The following is an 18,324-nucleotide window of genomic DNA, read 5'->3' as shown; positions in this document are numbered from 1 at the left end:
CTCTCCTTTTTTTTAAAGTTTGTATTTGAATCCCAGCTACTTTACATCATACTGTATTAGTTTCTGGTGCACAACACGGGGACTCCACACTTCCGCACATCAACCCTGGGCTCACCCAGATACTTCCACCTTAACACAGAGTTACAGAACCGATAAAACACATTCAGTACACGAATACCTAACAGCTCTAATTTTCACTTTTTAACAAGAACAAATTCATGCTGACTACCATTCATTCATTGGACAGGCTTTATGTGCCAGATTCTGATCTGGTTGATGGGGACAGAGATGGAAACAGAAAAGACAAAGCCTCCTCCGCACATGGGGCAGGATGTAAGGGACAGGCCGGTGAGAAGAGACCAGGCAGCATGGGGGGCCGAGGAGATGGCGTTGGGCACCGGCCCAGTACCTGGGGGCCTATGGGGAGGAGAAGGTGCTTCTAGACCACTTGTCATGATGGACTCATGTTTCTCCTGCCCCATGGGCCTCTGAGGAAGGCCCGACTTCAAAAATGGGACAGAGAGTTACTTTCTGGATCAGGTGTTGGATCTTTCAACTCCAGTCCTTTGAGCCTATTTTTTAAAAAATTATTTTTTAAACGAAGTGAACGAGCAGGCTGGGCTTATATATAGCAACGAACAGAAAGGTCACTGCGCTCGCTCCAGGCGTCTCAGAGAACAAAGCCTGACATTCTGTTGGATTGTCCCTTGGAATCTGTGTATCTGAGATCCCTCAATGTAGTTAAGCTAAGTAAAACCTGGCTAGAGATCATGTGTTCGTGCTGAATGAGACGAAATGCCACGAATCGTAAGAATTCACTGTTCGTTAGAGCTCATAGCGTCAACTGGTATCAATAAGTAAAAGAGAGTTGGAGAATTATTTAAAATTAAAAATACTGTAAATGTTTACAAATGCAACAAAACTGTAATTAAATATTCAATAGGAGATTCACTTAAAAAGATTAAAAAACAAGAAACTGCACAGATGCCTTGCACTGAGTTTTCAAATGCTTACCAATGGGAGACGCCCCAGGCCATTTGCATTCCCCCACAAACGCCCTTTTAGCTGCTGCAAACAAGGCTCTCCTTCATGCTGCGGAGCCCGCCCGCGGCCCCGCTCACATAAGAGCCCCCGAGTGGCGTCCACCACAGCGGCCTGCCAGGCCTGTCTCCTCACAAGACCACACTCAGGGCTGCAAAGCCTACACGAGCGTGCCAAATACCCAAACCGTACACAGTTTATTATTAATAATAAAACCTGACCACCCAAATCCACAAATTGAAAACCACCAGGGTTGCTGCTAGTGACGAGTGTGGAAGGAAACAGAGAACATTCCAATGCTTCGGCTGGGGTGGGGAGGACATTCAGTAGGTAGGGAAGAAATTGTTTTTGACGTGTAAACAGATCTAAAATGTTTTTCTGAAGTTAAATCTTTTCACATTTTGTGAAGCTTAAGATGTTATTTTTATTGGAAGATTCTGGTAAACTATGAGGAACTAATTTAGCCTGAGCTGCTTTTTAGCAATCTGGAAACCTGGTTATTTGTAGGTTAGTTGTGGCACACATCAACTAGCTCATACTTACAGTTTTAACTCCCATCCTTTGATAAACAACGACTTCCCTCCTCCAGAGGAAAACACATTAATTAGGATACAGAAACAAGGCTCAAGCAAAGCACAGGAGGATGGAAAGGGGGCAGGACCCCCTTTCAGGGTATATGCAGTCCCGTTGTGCACACCTGTGGTTTGGCCCCTGAGCAGAAGTCCCTCTCACAGGGCTCAGAAAAGGGCTGGGTGCTGTCATCTAGGGGGGTGGGCTCCCAGAACAGAGGGCTGTCCCCAGTGACAGGCCACAGAGTCCGTTTGGTAGTCAGATTCCTCACACTGAGCAATAGGACTCACCTGGATGCTCAGTTCTCAATCCTGGCTGCACACCAGAATGATCCAAGGAGTTCTAGAAATAACAATGCTGAAGCCCACCCTCCACTCCAGACCAGCGGCCTCAGGACCTCTGGGGGATTTCCCGACACCATGTGCCACCCCTCACAGGTGGTCAGCACCCCAGGAACACCTTGGCCAGGAAGGTCTCTTCACACAAGGGAGTCTCCACACACAATACACGCAGTGGTTGACCAGCACGGGGCTGTGGATGGAGGAGAGTGTCATCTAGCCAGCGGGCTCAGTGGTGAGGGCAATGGCGTGACCACCCCGCCTGTCCCATCAGCCCACCGCAGATACAAGTCTGCACTCAAAGACCAATTGTGTCTGTTGCCAACACAAATCTGCTATTTAGTTTCCCCTGATGGGCTTTCATCCTCGTGCCTGGAATCTTGACTAGGAGCCATCACAGCCTGGAAGTCACCATCTCACACAACTGGTGTGATAGAACGAGGCACACCACTCAGATCTAGTAATTACTTTCAAACATTGGTACAAGAATTAGATCTCATGCAGAATAAAAACTCTCCTGATGTGCTTCTTCCGTTGAAAACTCTACCAGCCCATTAAAGTGAAAATACATTTAAAGTATATTATTTCAAGAGTAAAATACACTGCAGTAACTAATGATCACGAAAGGTTACTTCTATATATAAAACCAATTACTAAATACATACAAATATTTCAGAGACACAAACTGAACATGAACAAAATGCACTGGCTGCATAGGTGAAGAAAGAACACCAGTCTTTCCGAAAGGGAACAGATACGCAAATGTACACAAGCCTGCAGGCATGGCGGCACAGATGGGCCGGGTCCTGACTCTGGTCTAGACCAGACCGAGGGGCCCAGCTGCACTGGGAGCGGAAGCCCACATGATACACAGGGGCCATCAGGCAGAGGAAATGCAGCAGCAAGGCAGAAGGCATGTGTGACACACAACACCAACAGAGGGCTCGGAACCAGGATGTGAACAGAACCACCCAAGTCAAGAAAAAGGGTGACAACCCACCACAAAAATGAGAGAGAGGCATGAACAGGCAAGCACTTGACATGAGACAAGAAAATGTGCCAAGCCTCGCTGGTAACCAAACCAAACTCAGAGTGGTTGCCAGCAGCAAGCGCTAGTAGGAACACAGGCTGTGGGCGCTGCCCTGCATGGCTGGGACGTTGCTTCAGAAATGGCTGGGTCTCACATATGAGAGGCAGGCACACACATTCCCTAAAGTGTGAAGCTTGAGCCACTTCGCACCTGCCTGTCTGCACCTAGGGACATATCCATGGACATGTGTCCCAGGATCACCCGTCACAGCTCTGGTTAGCAAACGCCCAAATACCTACCGACCACAGGACGGACGAACACAGTGCAGTGCCCGTGAGTGGGGTGGCAGGCAGCTACCTACAGCAGTGAGCTCTTGCTACACAGGACAATAAGGACACACTGCACGAGGTGGGTGCTGAGTGAGAGAAGCCAAACACAAAGAGCCACAGGTTAATGAGTCCATTTCTAGAAACCTCAGAAGCAGGCCAAAGTGCCTTTGGTATGGGATGCCAGGGAGGGGTTCCTTTGGGAAGGAGGGGAGGAGCAGGGTCTGGAGGGCCCAGGGGCCCAGACACCGCTCCTGTCCTGGTCTGGGGGCTCTACTGGGGGGTGAGCTTATGAACAGTTCCCTATGTATTGGAGGCTGTGCACGTTTCTGTGTGTATATCATACACAGTACAAAAGATTCTTAAATAATTTCAAAGAACAGACTTGACAAGAATGCTTTAATACGTTGCATGCTGTCAAAGACGTGTGGATTAAAATCTGAACAGAAATCTGAAGTCTAAAATCTATACAACAGGCTGTTAAGATGGCTTTTCTAGACGGCTAACCATTTTAAGTAGCTGAAGATAACGGAGTTCTGAGGTTCGTGTGTGTTACTGAAATATGCAAATATCACTATTTTTGCTCACAGGTGCTGGAAGTCCATCACCCGAACGTCCCCACACCAGAACCCAACGCAGGAGAGAAGTGCACATCTTAGCTCATGTTCAGTGTCACCAGGGATCAAATGAGTTCCGCCGAGTACCAAAGTCTCAGGCAGAAATGAGCCAAGCCCAGCAATGTGACACCCACTCTCACTGCTGTCTAGGTCCTGGGTGTGTCACTGGAAACAAGCTGCCGAAGACAGAGGCACAGACGTGCGTGGGAAACAACTGCCTTCGGCCTCAGTCTGCGTGGATGTGACCCATGTGCAGGACACGCCAGGCCTCACAAACACTGGTCCTTGCTGAGCCCACTGGAGGGACCACGTAGCTGGGGACTACGGCTCCTCCTCCAGGGACACGGGAAGCTGCCCCCCCATCACCTTCCACAGGGTGAACAATATACAGAATCATCTCCTTTCCTGGAAAATGACAGACCCCACTGGTCTTCAGATATACAAACACAGCCACTAGAAAAAGCAAACATTAGGGTCAAGAGGGCCAATGCGAAAGCAGGCAGTTGGCCACTGCATCCCCACTCGGCCCCCAGGCCACCCCACAAGCGAGGCCTGCTTCTACGGGGCTCACAGTGTGCTCACAAGAGGAAAGAACTTTGAAACCTCCAGGACGAACTTCCCGGTGAAACCCGCTTTGCACCTGCTGAGAACACTTTAGAACACTCCAATCAAGCCAGAGGCCATGCTGCACATCCCAACCGAAGGCATGGACCCGGGCTACACTTGCCCAAGCTGAGGGCGACATGGCATGCTCCACCTGGGGTAGGGTGCGGGGGTCCCCCGCGGGCTGCTGCCTACAGGACCCAGAGCCCAAGAGCCGCAGGAAAAGACACCCCGGCAAGGCCCCAGCGCCCCCCAGCTCGTGATCGTGCCCGCACACTTACTCTCTTTGCCTTTTTCCTTGTTCTTGAGCTGCTGCAGCTTCTGCTCGCGGTGCTGCTTCTCCAGCTCCTGCTCCTGGCGGTGCCGCTCCAGCTTCCGCTGATGCTCCAGCAGCTCCTGCTGATGCTTCACGGCCAGCAGCTCCTGCTGTTGCTGTGGGGAGGGAAGGGGGACAGAGACGGTCAGAGTCTCGCTTCTGAGGAACACGAGACAGACACACACATGAACAGCAGCAAAGGGCCAGGCGTCCACACGTTTGTGTCGCCAACGGCGAGGGCCATGCTCTGCACGGTCCACATGCAAAGCCTGACTGCCGACTTTCTCAGCAGTAAAAACTAAAATAAAAGCCATTTTGGAGAAAATGCACGTGAAGATCTGGGTGATTAACTGCATTGGGAAGGGTACTTGGAGAGGGACACAGCAGGGCTGGACTGGGTATGGCTGCCCTGGAAAACCGGGAGAACTAACTCCTCACCAAGTTAGATGCATGTCTGCCCCGGGACCCAACAACCCCGTCCCTGGCTGTGGGGACACGTCTGCACTCCCGCCTGGATAAGAAGGGCACAGCGGCTTGCTTGCAACAGCCCAGCCACCCAACAATGGGAAAGATCCATGAGAAAACACGGGTGGGCTGTCAGTAAACAAAAGGCACACGCACAAAAGGCACTGATGAGCTCGTGGGCAGAGTCGGCCCTCAAAGACTCCCCATCTGTGATGTTCTGGTGGGGGAAGGGGGGATGGGACGCTTGGGGACATAGCAGCTAAGCCACAGGGAGCATCCACACCCGGCCTGCAGCACTATGGGCATGCAATCCCTTTCCTTGTTGTTGTGGGTCTTGTTTCCATGGCCCCTCCTGGGCGGGTGGCTGGCCTGCTCCCTGTGCAGAACGGGGGCCACATTGGCAGTCCCAGCAGCCCCAGAACTTTCTAGCAAGGAAATCTAACGCACACTCTCCCAGATCCAAGCCATAAAGTGCCTAAGACAGGGATAGACCAGCACATCCCTCTGGCTGTTCCCAGGAACTATGGTGGACACCTAAGGGAACAGCCAGGGACATCGAGGTACGTGGAGGCCCACGGGCTAGAACCAGAGCACAAGGCAAGGCAGAACAAGGGGAACATGGAGTGAGCAGGACCAGGGGGTGGCCATGTGGGGCACGAGTTGCTGTTCTGTGAGGAAGGCATCATACTCTGCCAGCTCTAGGGTGTGGGCCCTGGGAGCCCCCCTGTCTCTGGGGAGGGGGCTGAGCTCTTTCCCACTAGAGGCCACAGGGACTGAGGGGGCAGTGCCACCATCAGGGGCCCCGGCGGCTTCCTGGGCCCCGTTTCCCACAATGCCATCACTAGAATGTACAAACCACCCAGCTTCTGTTACCAACCAGAGCAGCTCATAAATTCAGAAAACAGGGTATCAGATGGCTCGGAGCTCTCTTTGGTGAAGACGTAATATATGTCACCCACCACGTCTGTGACTTCTGGGAGGTTCACATCACATTACACAGAAAATGTTAAAGAAAAAGAGCATCATTGTAGAAATATATAAAATGAAAATTCTCACTCTCCAGATAAAGCCCACAACCCTGCAGTAGGAGCGTGTGTGCTAGCCAATAAGACGGACATTCGCCAAAACCTCAGATGTAGCTGTGACAGTAACAGCTGAGGAGCAAAAGGAGGCAACCACCAGCTCATAAATGGGGAAGGTGCAAGCAGGAAGTATGGCCCAAGGGCAAGGTGCCGGCCACACCCTCACAGACAGTGCCGCAGGAGGCTCTGAGCCTGGTCTTGGACAGATACACCCTACAGCAACAGCCCTGGCAGCCAACGTTCCAGGATCCCAACCTCCAGTCTCACGACCTCCAAGCCACCCTGACTCCTAGACTCCTGGCCTCCCAGCCACCCGGCCTCCAGGTCTCTGGGCCCTGCTGCTGGGGAAGCACCCCATGGCCAAGCCCCACAGGGCTCAGAGCAAGGGCAGGAAGCATTGGCGTGGCCTGGAGCTCAAACCAGGCCTGTCTCATCACACAGCAGAGTCCCAGCAGCTGTGTGGTATTTCTCACTGCAGGGGACCCACAAACTGAGCACAAACTCGACCACCTCCCACTTTCTACAAAGGGGAAGGGAACTCCTTTCCAGCCAGAAACACAGGGACAGAATAGCAGAGAGGCAGGCGTAGCTAGGCCCAAAACCAGTGGAGGAAGGAGGAGGAAGGGGAGTGGTGTCTGGACCCCAAGCAACAGTGTGCCCTTCCCGTGGAAGATGCTGCTTAGAAGGCAGGCGGGACCCAGATGCGGGGGCCAAGGTCTGGCAGCAGATCAAGGTGGCCGTGTGTGAGGGCAAGGCCATGAGGTCCTGCTCAGTGGCCACCTGTGGGGTCCATGGTGTGGAAACTGAGAGTCACTTTTCAGAGCTTTCCTATGAAAAAAACATCCTCTTCCAAACAGGCATCTTCCATGAGCCGGAGACCATGAGACTATCAGAAGCATGCCAGCACGTTCCTCGCCGCTGCTTCCAGAAGGCTTGTGGGTGGTGCTAGGCAGAATCCGAAGGGCTTGGGAGCAGGGAGCTCACTCCAGGGCCCCACATCTGTGTGCACAGGTGAAGGCGCCCCAGTGGCAGTGGGCCACGGGGGGCTCCGCAGCGGCCCACATGGCTCCGGCTGAGAAGCCCCCCACGATGGTGTCAGACAGCACATCTTATAACCAAATGTCCCCTTGCTACATCACCCAGGCCCCTGAGCTGCCCACACACAGCCCTGGGTTCCCTTCCAACGGCTCGGTACTCATCTAATGCACAAATGAGGAACAGGCAAAAATCCACTGAATATAGTCTCAAAATATTTACTTTTCAGCCAGAACCTGGAAGGAAGATCTTTCCATTACCATTACAGAAATACTGACAGCACCACCACTAGATACTGGTGATTAAAATTCACAGGACAATCTAACTCCTAGGAAATCAATACTGGCATGGAGTTTTCAGGAAAGTAGCTGTTATGACTTGATTCCCCCAAAATGCGCCACAGCTACCCTGCAGGCCTTGACCCCGCTGCACTCGGAGAGGCGCTCTGCCTTATCAGCTGATGGGACAGGAACGTGCACAGACTGCCCCTACCCGAAGGCCCGGAGAACAAGCCAGACTGTGGCTCCTGTCACCCATGGTGTCACCACACAGGCCTGTTCCTGGACCTTGCGACAGCAAGCCTCAGTGCTCCCAGCTTCTGGAAAATGAGGAAGAGGTACCAGGTGAGGAACTCCCGCTCGCTGTCCTGTACCCACCTCGCACGCTCTGTGTCCCCATTCTCTGGGGAAGGGACAAACATGCCCCATAAGTACAGCCTCCAGCCTGTGAGAAATAAGACCTGCAGAGAAGCCAACTTTTATGTTGGGCACAAAGCACACTGTCCCTGACAGCTGGGACCTCGCTGACAAGAGGTTGAGATCAGAGTATCCTATGGGCAGTGGGAAGCAACGAGAAGGTGTTTTTCTGCAGACTGAAATTATTACAAGCAATCTTAAGTAAGATGTCCACCACCTAATGTTTCCAAAGGAAAAAAACCCAGTAAGAACAGATGCCATTACTCTAACCAGAGTTTAATACTGAATTTCTGTTGAAGTCAACACTGAGCTCAGGACAAAAAATTAGATCCCAAGAATTCAGTTTGACTCTGACTTTGGAGTTCAATGACCACACGCAAGTGGAAACCCAAGCAGATCTTTACTTTCAAAGCTGAACTGAAACAGAGCCCGCTCCACTGAAGGACAGCCTGGGGATGAGTCTTCACGTGGCGCCCTGGCCCAAGAACAGGATGCTTCCGGGGCCCAGCAAGCCTGGAGGGCTGCTCTCCTCTTGAACAGGGAGGACGACTGGCTCATGCGGTGGCAAGCCAGCTTCCAGGAGAGCATGGTAACACCACCTCAGTACACTGACATAGGCCCTGCTCACAGCACTGCTCCAAATCCAAGCCCCGGGGCCCTGAGGTTCTTCAAAGTGCTTCTCCTGACACTGTGGCCATTTATGAGGCCACGTTCCTTGAGCCCTAAAGTGCCCTGCATCACAGACATGCTCTGCAGCAACTGGGGCTGGATGCTGTCTCAGCCCCTCAGGGTGCCTGAGGGCCACAAGTACACTAGGTGTGTGTGTGGCTGGCGGGGCGGGGGGGGGGGCAGGCCCCAGGGCCACAGCCTGCTCAGGCTCCTCAGGATTTCACCTGGCCACATGCACAGGAACCTCTACGGGGGCCCAGAACCCCAAGAACGAGCAGTGGGCTTCTTTTGAAAGTCCAGGGTACCTTCCTGATTTTAAATGCACATGCAGACTCCTGAGGCCGATATGCAAACAGCCCCAGCCCGACCTTCTAGAAGATACGGAATAGATATCTGAGGGTCCCGTCAGCCAGGTCATACCACTAAATTCTGGTGGCCAACAAAAACCAACCAAGCAGTCAACCAACTGCGGCCATCTTCCCATCTCCCTGATGTTAACTAGCCTCCTTGAGCTGGACTTTAGCCACCTAGGGTCCGCCAAGCTTCGTGCCAGTCTGCCCCCACTGTGATGCTACGCCCGTAGAAATGGGGTGTCCTGGGGCCCGTGGGGACCCACTGGCCAGCCTTGGCCACGTGCCTGCTCCTGGGGCTCCTTCCCTGCTGCTCAGTGCACCCCGGACCACAGATGATGGCTGCATCCCACCCTCCCACTCCAGTTTCTCTTCCTCCTTTGCCAGTGGCCCAGGCTGGGGAGATGCCTTACCTAACCCAGGACAATGGGGCCAGGAGGAAGGAAGAGCTGACTGGGCTTCACAGATGGACGGCTGGTTTCCAGGGCCAGAATCCCCGTGCTCAGGTCCACATGAAGCCAGTGGGAGCATGTTCTTCTCCCTAAGCAAGTCCCACGGGCCTTCCTCACAAGACAGATGTTTGTGTACGGAGGGGGACAGCAAAGGTGCAGGCCAGCCTGTCTCCAAGGCCTGGTATCTGCCATCATGAGACAGGACAGACAGATGGACACGTAATTGCCCCTGCCACCTACTTCCCTGTGTAACTTGGAAAAGGTCAAACCAATGATGAAACACAGGCTTCATGCACACCCTTCACACTGTATAGGCCTGGCGTGGTCAGTGCTTAGAGAGCTGTCCGCTAAGAGGTACGGAGCTGCCAGGTGAGAGCCCATTGCCAGCTAGAACCGGAGCCATCTAGAAGCCAATACCTGCCACAGTGCAGGGTGCATGGCCTGGGACTTCAGTCGAGATGGCCCAGGGGCTTCTCACTCAGCACCCCACTCGCTTTCTGGGCAAGCACAGGCAGGCCCAGTGACCCTCACCCTCAGAACACAAGGTGTGCCTGAGAGGAATGGAAACAGGGCATCTTCTTGCAATGTGGGGCTGGCTGCCAGCCTCTGGGAACACGTGCTGCTCAGCCATGGGTTTTACTCATCATTTGGAACCGAAGTGTTGTTCCCCCTGGGGTCCTCAGAAACTGGGCCATTTCCACCTTTAGTTCCTAGGGTTTCTGGTTCAAACCAAAAGGGCGTGTTCGGTAAGTCTGAAACCCTTGTCCCCTCTCACCTTGTGGCACAACCAGCAGTGGCCCAAAGCTCCCACCCACAGCGGGACACTCAGATGTCACAGCCACAAACAGCATCAGCCTTCGGCATGACTGTCCCCATGAGGAAGGTCTGCATCTAGGCACCCAGCACGAGGGCAAGGCCAGGCTCACTGTAGGCCACTCCAGAGGCTATGGCGGGGAGAGCCCTGAGGAAAGGGGAGGTGCAAGGGTTCAGAGAGACAGTGAGGGCAGGGCCGGGCCAAGCCTGGCTGGCCGGGCCAAACCTGGCTGGCCTGCACACCTTCTGCCCTCACCTCACACTCCGTTGCGGGAACTCTGAGCTCTCTGTAAAGGCTTGGCCTCAGAAGTGTCTCATCATGAGACCTGCATCTGGTCCCACTGGTGGCAATCCTGGCTCCTTTCCATCCATGGCCTCCATCCGAGCCACTTCCCAGGAGGGCTCCAGGCTGTGTACAGCACCCACCAGTGACTGACCCCTTTCCCCATCGCTGCCATAGACTTGCATCCTAGGCCATGGCAGGCAAGGGAGCCCGGGAGGGTCATGGGCCAGGTCCAAGGCAGCGTGATGAAGTGCAAGAGACCAGAGATAGGAGCCGATGGGAGCATGCCCCGTTTCTTCTGCATGGCACAGGACATGTCTTTTTCCGCAGCAGGTAACCCTCTCCTGCTGCCACCCTTGGAAACAAACAGAAAGTTCTGCTACACTCTAGAAGGCACAATTACAGGGGATGCTTGGTAGCGAAGGAGAAGCAGGGCCCAGCATGGAGCCATGGAGCCATGGAGTCAACAGCCCTCAGGTTAGCGGGTCCAGCAAGGTCATCCACCTGCCTATAAAGACTGCCTAGAAACCGAAGCGGCTGGTTGAGAAGCAGTTCCTTCTGTCAGCACACTGAGCGGGTGCAGGCGAGTTCAGGGATGACGCAGGACTTTGGGTGGCACACGGCAAGAGCTTTCCCAGGAACCCAGTTGGCAACAACCTGTGGCTGCCTCAGGTGACCTGGAGCCCTGGGGCCCAGGGCAGTATGTCTTCGGCCACCTGGAACAGGTAATGAGGAGAGTAAACACGCCTGGTCTCCTTTCCATCTGATCCCTCTCCCTACAGGGAGAAGGCTCATTGTTTCAACTAGATGGCTCTTAAGAGGTTCTCCTACCCCCAGAAGCAGCACAAAACACGCTTACACATTTCTTATATATTACACACATGCCTAGAAATTCAGCCTTGCTAGGAAAAGAAAGGACATGCAAGTTCAAACAGTGTGGGGATGGTTTTTATTTTTTACCTGTTAGACTGGAACTCCCCCGAGGCCGGGAATCGAGAGGCCTCTGAATGCGCCTTTGGAGGGGGCACTAGTGCCCCCCCTTGAGTGTGACATCACCTTGCTTTCATGGAAGACCTGCATTAGTGCCCATTTTCAAAAGAACCCTGAAGAGGATTTTCACCTTGATGAAAAAACGTGAGAAGAACAAGTGTGTGGAAAGCGGGGGTTGTGCAGGGAGCCGCCCAGACATCCAGAGCAGCAGGAGGTACCCTGAGCACTCCTTCCTGGGAACCTCTTGGCATCTGGCCGCCAGAGCTCGTCGCTTGTATCTGGGAGCCTGTGTGTTTCATCTCCGTTGACTCTGGGCGTCTGTTAGCAAGTTGTGTCCTAAGTACCAGAAAAGTCTAAGAGAGGTGATTTTCTAACTCTGGGAATGCTCAGAAAGGCTTATGTGTCAAGTGGTGATTGCTTCTTTGCTTTATGCCATTTGGCTTTCAAAAGCCTTCATCATGTAGGTACATACCAGGGACCAGCACACCCTGGATGTGTGCTAGGAGGTCAGTCCTACACGGGGTATTACTAATACTCCTGAGTCCCTCTCAACACACGCTTGCATGCTCCCTCTACATACCCTTCTCAGGGTCTTTAAGGCCAAGATGCCGGAGACAAGTTTCCAGAAGCATGGGGTGCCACGAGCAGCGGCCTGTTTCCAAGACCTGCTGCAAACTGGCCCTGGGTACCCCAGAGTCCAGATCAGTTGGGAAGCCGACAAATGACTCCAGCTGGAATACAGGGGTCCCAGCCTATATCTCTTCCCATATGTTAGCCAGGCTCTCCTCGGGCCGGGGATGAGGTCTGCAACCCCCATGGTGCTTGTGGCTTGCCCCACCTCTCCCCGTTCTGTCTGGCTTTGGATGCGGTTCACTGCTCCGGCTCACTCTGCCTTTCTTATTAGAAACGCAACAGAATGACGTTTAAATCGGAGGTCAGTTACTTCTGAGTTCATATTTAACCATCAGTTTACTTATCAAACTCCATCCTCAAAGGTCCAAATTCTTAGGCATGCCCAAGGACAGATAGCTGCTCACTCTTCTGAACACCTGCAAACATCAGGGAATTAAACGGAGCTCATTTAGTCCTCCACCTCAATGGCATTAGCCCATGCATGGTACACAATATTCCTGCAAAGACAGGCTGGTTTTGACTTTTATCCATCTGACTGGTTTTCATTCGAGTATTTCAGATATATATGTAAAATCAGCTTTGAAACTAAGAGGACAGTCTCAGTTTGGGGAGTCCCCAGAGCCCGTGTGGGGCTGGCCATGGGAAAAGATGGTGACAGGGTGCCCTGTGGCCCCAGACATGCGTGTCCCACCCTTGTGCCTGGGGGCCCGCCCTGAAGCATCTCAGGTGTGCGCACACAGGGTCTGAAACACAGCCGTGTGGTAATTACCTTGCCTGTCAGTAACATAGCCTATTTTAGGGACCTTGCTAATGGCACACGACCTTGAACCCCCAGACACTTGACATTTACTGTTAGTTCCAGACAAATGTCACATGAGGTGCCTAGAAGAGTCCAACTCAGGGGCCAGAAGGATGGCTCCCAAGCTGGACGGAGGGTGGGGTGGTCAGTGTTTCACAGGAACACTGTTTGGGGAGATGAGAAAGTTCTGGGATGGACAGTGCTAAAGGCTGCAGGACAGTGTGAGTGGACTTATCAACACCACCGACTGCAACGCAAGGATGGACAGCATGGCAAACCTTATGCTACTGTGTATTTCCCGTCCTACAAAAGTGAGCCAGGGTTAGTGGTTCGTCAAAGAGTTTAATAGACAGCTGCTGTGCAACTCGGTCCCCAGACCAGACATCTCCCCAAAGGAACACAACGCAGATACTCAGACAGAAGCATGCGTGCAGATGATCACGGCAGCACGACTCACGACCACCAGCAGGTGCCGACAGCCCGACTGTCCATGCATGGGAGGGGTGGATAAGCAGACTAAACAGCCACGCTGAGTACCACTCGGCCTTAAGAAGGGAGGACGCACGGATGCGGCTAACACGGGTGAGCCTTGAGGGACCCGCACTGAGTGACAGGGGCCGCCACGAAGAGCCACGCGCAGCCCGACTCCAAGCACAAGGCCCGTCCAGAGTGGACAAACTCGGACCCAGAAGGGAGATCAGTCTGGCCAGGGCCACAGGGAGCACCTGGCTCACCAACGCAGGGTCTCTTCTGAGGGCGATGGAAATGTTCTGGGGCCACCTCGCAGGAATGGTCATACAATATTGTAAGTGCACTAAATTATACACTTCAACACAGTACATCATAAATTCTGTGTTATATGAATTTGACCACAATAAAAAAAAACGGATGAGGAAAAAACTAAGGATTTCCCATAAAAGAGAAGGGGAAAAAACGAACAGAGGTTTCGTATGGGGAAATATCCATCTCCCCGCTGGCATGTCATGGCCTGCCCTGTTCTTGGATGCACTTGTGAACGGAAGTACCGGGCTGGTTAATGGGAATGAAGCAGAGAGAGGCTGAGTGACCCAAGGCAGGGCCTCGGTCCCCGTTATGTGCTCCATCTGCCCTGACCAGGATCAGGAGAGCATTCTGAACTGGCAGAGGGAGTGAGGCCCCATTCCTGTCATTTAGAAAAACCCGTGGTTCATGAAGAAGGGTAGGTCAAGTAGATACCTAACTGGTTACAAGCAGAATGAAGAGCCAAATGACAGCATCTGATGGGACACTGAAGTCATGCCCTTAACATACAGAGACACTCACAGACCCAGGAGCAGGCAATAGAGAAACAGCAAAGAAAATGCTACTTGGTAGCAGAACATGAAAAAAGTCAATAAGCTTACAGAAATATAGTGGTGGACAATCAAGGAAATACACACAGGATGAGAGACAGAATGGAAACTGAATGTGGAGACGTGCCAGCAATGGGTGAGACCGCTGGGGGTGACTCATGGCCCTGCATCCTTGGAAGGTGTGATTCCTGCACAGGCGTGCCCTATTGCCCGACCGCTGGGAGGGGGAGGGGGTGCCGACCGTCCTGGTTCCTGCTGCTTTCCTCACCTGCCTATGGAATCAGCAAGGGGTTTGGGGGGCGGTGGAGGCAGGGAGACAGAGATAGACAGACGGACACGGGCTCGCCTGGGACTGGCACTCAGTAAGCAGCAGCACAGGGGAGCACCTGCCTTGGCTCGGCAATTCCAAGTCTACTGTCAGCATGATAACACGCACGAGGATGTGAAAAACATGAGAAACTGAAAATGACCTTCATGGTCAAGTACTCGGGTAGTTTTGATTATTTAATTTCATTACGGTTCATTGTGAGACTACAATAAGCCATTAAAATCGAAGTTTACACGCCAGGTGACACTGCAGACCTAAAAGCTTACCTAGCCCCCAGTGCCAAAGTAACACTTTCTCTTTTGTAATCTCCGATTACTCAGTAATTAACAGTAGTGATGTATATGATCTGAGAGAGATTTTTTTTATGTGTAAACATTCCTTGTGAAAATGGCAGTGCCCAGATGCCAACACAGACCCTTCTTCTCTCCCACAGATGACCCCGGGGTCCTGGGGCCCAGGCCTGCCTCTCCTCCCGGGGTGCTGAGGCTCTGCCCCTCGACAGGCCGCACAGTAAGGTCTGCGGGGAGGATTCCGTGAGGGACCCTTAAAGAGGAGGTCAGCATCTGGGCAAAAGTGGCTGAAGTCTGAAGACCACTAACAGGGACAGAAAAGAGTATTTTTGAAAACATACAAAGCCACAAGAACGAGAGTGCAGAAAGGGCTGGCCAGCAGGCTTCTAGGAGGCATTCTATAAGCTGTAGCACATGTGGGGGAAGGAAGGGCCCCTAATACACAAGGCCGTGGCTGCCACTGGGGAACCAAGATGGCAGCCACTCTGGTGGCACCTGTGTCAGTGGCAACCCCACCCCCACTTAGTGTTCACAACATTCAGTCAGTGAGGCTGAATGCTAACAAGTTCCCAATACAAAAATATATTTTCAGTGTCCCAGCCCATGGCCCTGTCCCCTCTTCTTCATGATGCTCCTGTCTCAGTCGTGAGTCCTGGTACCCAGTCCCCTCTGAACATGGTTCAGGGGGTCCTCCTAGAGAAGACTACTGCACTTCTGGCTCCCGTTTGCAGGCCCCCCGACATCCACTGCCTTGGGTCTATTTCCATATGAATTCTCATTTTGGCTTCAAGACTGGCCTTGGCCAGTGGGTGACAGCATCTATGATTTGAGCTTCTGCCTAAAACATACTTGCACTTCTGTGAGGCTGGAACTCTGAGAAGAGCAGATAATCCACTGGTCTGCCCGCCACCCAGAAGACCAGAGAGTGACGTCATCCCAGGTCACCCGGCCACCAGTCGGCCAAAGCTGACCCAGGGGCATGAGAGAGAGCCCACGCCTGTGGAACAGCTCCAACAACCCCCAGCAAACAGAACACCTGCTGTGCCAAGTGCTGCATCTGGGCGGTTTGTTACACAGCAAACGCTAGCTGAGACACTGCACGGCAATCTTTGCGGTCCCTGTGAAGAGGCAGCCGTCACCCCTCAGGCAGGAAGAAACTTGTGCTGGTGTACAGGATGCAGCTGTTGCCCTTTCTTCATAAAATGAATGCTTCAATCAGGGAACATGATCTAAAGATGTCCTACATTCAGAGTTCAGATACCTTAAAACACAAAAATCCCATTATTGTGTTGTTAACACTTAAAAAGAAATTGCGTGTGGCCTGAGACCCAGAGGCCTAGGAGCCCCAAGTGTGACTGCTGGTGTCTGTGTACAGGAAGAAGCACTTACAGGCTTCTAGACTGCAGGATGGGATCTGTAGCAGGACACGAGAGGGGAGGAAGAGCTGAGGGCTGAACCAAAGGGCATGGTCACTAGGTGGTGTGTGCTAGAAGCACACACCCATGGACAAAGCACAGAGAGCCTGAAGAGTTCTGTCTTTGGAGAGCAGCCTGAATACTTGGAAATTCCCAGTGTGGCAGGGTCTGTAGGTGCCTGAGGGGTGGTGGGAAGGAGAGCCATGTCATTCCTGTAGGGGGACATCACTACGCAGGATCTCTCCCCAAAGGGCAGGGCTGGTCACAGGGAGACAAGGAGCACAGGCCAGAACAGACCTCAGGCCTGGGATCCCAGCAAGAAGCGGGGACGGGCAGGCTCAATGAGTTACTGCTGCATTACTTTTTGATTTGAAACATTAGAAACATGTATTTTCTTAATAACATTTAAAAAAATTAAAATAGCACAAGTAGTCCCCAAGCAGCAAATCTGGATAATGGTCTTTTAATCATGTAAGCAATTCTGGTTGATGAAATAGTTGACGACTTTCTGGGCACCAGCACTCACCACCCCCAAACTCAGTCTCCTTCTGTCTCGGTGACGCTGTTCCCCAGGGACCCTGTGGACAGAGGAGTGACTGTCCAGGACAGGTGGGGACACGGTGCCCAAATCACCTGCGACCAGCAAAGCATCATGGATAAGGGGGACATTGACCACTGACATTTACAAAAGATCTTATCTACCCGAAGTTAGCAATTTCAGTTGTAGTTTAAAACTACTCCCTTTTTAATTATAAAATCCTATGCATATTCCTTGATGATTTAATGACATAAATCAGACTGTATGTTCAAGAAATCTGACCAACGCTACTGCCAAATGTCACCCATAATATGAATGCTTATGAATGGAGTTTCGATCATCGAAACAAAAGCGAACTGATCTGTAATGACATGATCACAGAGGTTAGACAGCTTTTATAATCTCCAGTTTACATGAAAAAAATACAACAAATGTGGGCACCCTGGGGGTTCAGTCAGTGAAGCATCTGTCTTTGGCTCAGGTCATGGTCTCAGGGTCCTGGGATTGAGTCCCACATGGTACTCAGTGGGGAGTCTGCTTCTCCCTCTGCCTCTGCTGCTCCCCTGGCTTGTTCTCTCTCCCCAAAATAAATAAATTATTTTAAAAAATAAAACAAATGATTAAAATGCAGAGAACATGTAAACTTAAGACTCTCCCTGTGTTTCTGAGAACCAGGCCTAGAGCCACATCTGGGAGAGCTACACTGTAAGAGCCATGTCTGTGGGGAGGCCAAATCAGCACAGGGGCCACATCTGTGGGGGTGCTACTTCTGAGAGAGCCACATCTGTGGGGGCCCCATCTGTGGAGCCATGTCTCCGAGGAGGCCACATCTGTGGGTGGGGGGGATAATCTGTGGGGGAGCATGTCTAGGGGGCTCCCAAGAGGCCCGAGGGTCCCCGGCCCTGTGGGGTAGGGGAGCTCAGGGGGCCCCATGGCCCAAGGAGCAGAGCCCCGACAGTCAGGCACTCCCTGCACAGCTCTGTGGCGCCAGCGCTGAGGTAAGGCTCAGGAGGGAGACTCTTTCATCTCCACAGCGGTGACATGGAGTCCTGTAGACACAGGGGGGACAGAGACAGGGACCAGGGAAGCCTGGCCTTGCCCTAAGGTGGTGGCCCCGACCCTCTCAAGGATCTTCATGGTGCTTGTCAACCCGATGACCCTGCTCATACGTGGCCCTTGATTACGTCTCAGTTTCTCATTTGCTAGTCAAAGCTGCAAATCCAGCAAATCCAGATGCACACGCATTCTCCTCAAATCCCGGTCAGCACAGGAGGCCACCACTGCTAGGTCAGGTAGGGTCTTCCCGCCGCACACT

The 18,324-nt window shown here is 52.6% G+C and overlaps 1 protein-coding gene across 9 annotated transcripts in view; it reads right to left on the bottom strand.

Annotated features, from left to right (window-relative positions):
* Positions 1-18,324, bottom strand: part of HDAC4 (histone deacetylase 4) — a 287,530-nt gene that overhangs the window by 92,116 nt on the left and 177,090 nt on the right. For all 9 annotated transcript variants that reach the window (XM_045066714.1, XM_004743737.3, XM_045066715.1 and 6 more), the window contains one exon: positions 4,807-4,957. In XM_045066714.1, coding sequence (XP_044922649.1) covers positions 4,807-4,957 — 151 coding nt within the window. The remainder of the gene's footprint in view (positions 1-4,806; positions 4,958-18,324) is intronic.

This window comes from Mustela putorius, unplaced genomic scaffold, assembly GCF_011764305.1.
Source record: "Mustela putorius furo isolate JIRA1106 unplaced genomic scaffold, ASM1176430v1.1 tig00003869_pilon_pilon_pilon, whole genome shotgun sequence".
Classification (NCBI taxonomy): domain Eukaryota; kingdom Metazoa; phylum Chordata; class Mammalia; order Carnivora; family Mustelidae; genus Mustela; species Mustela putorius.
The sequence above is the reverse complement of the archived record's forward strand: the minus strand, read 5'-3'. Positions and strand labels throughout refer to the sequence as shown.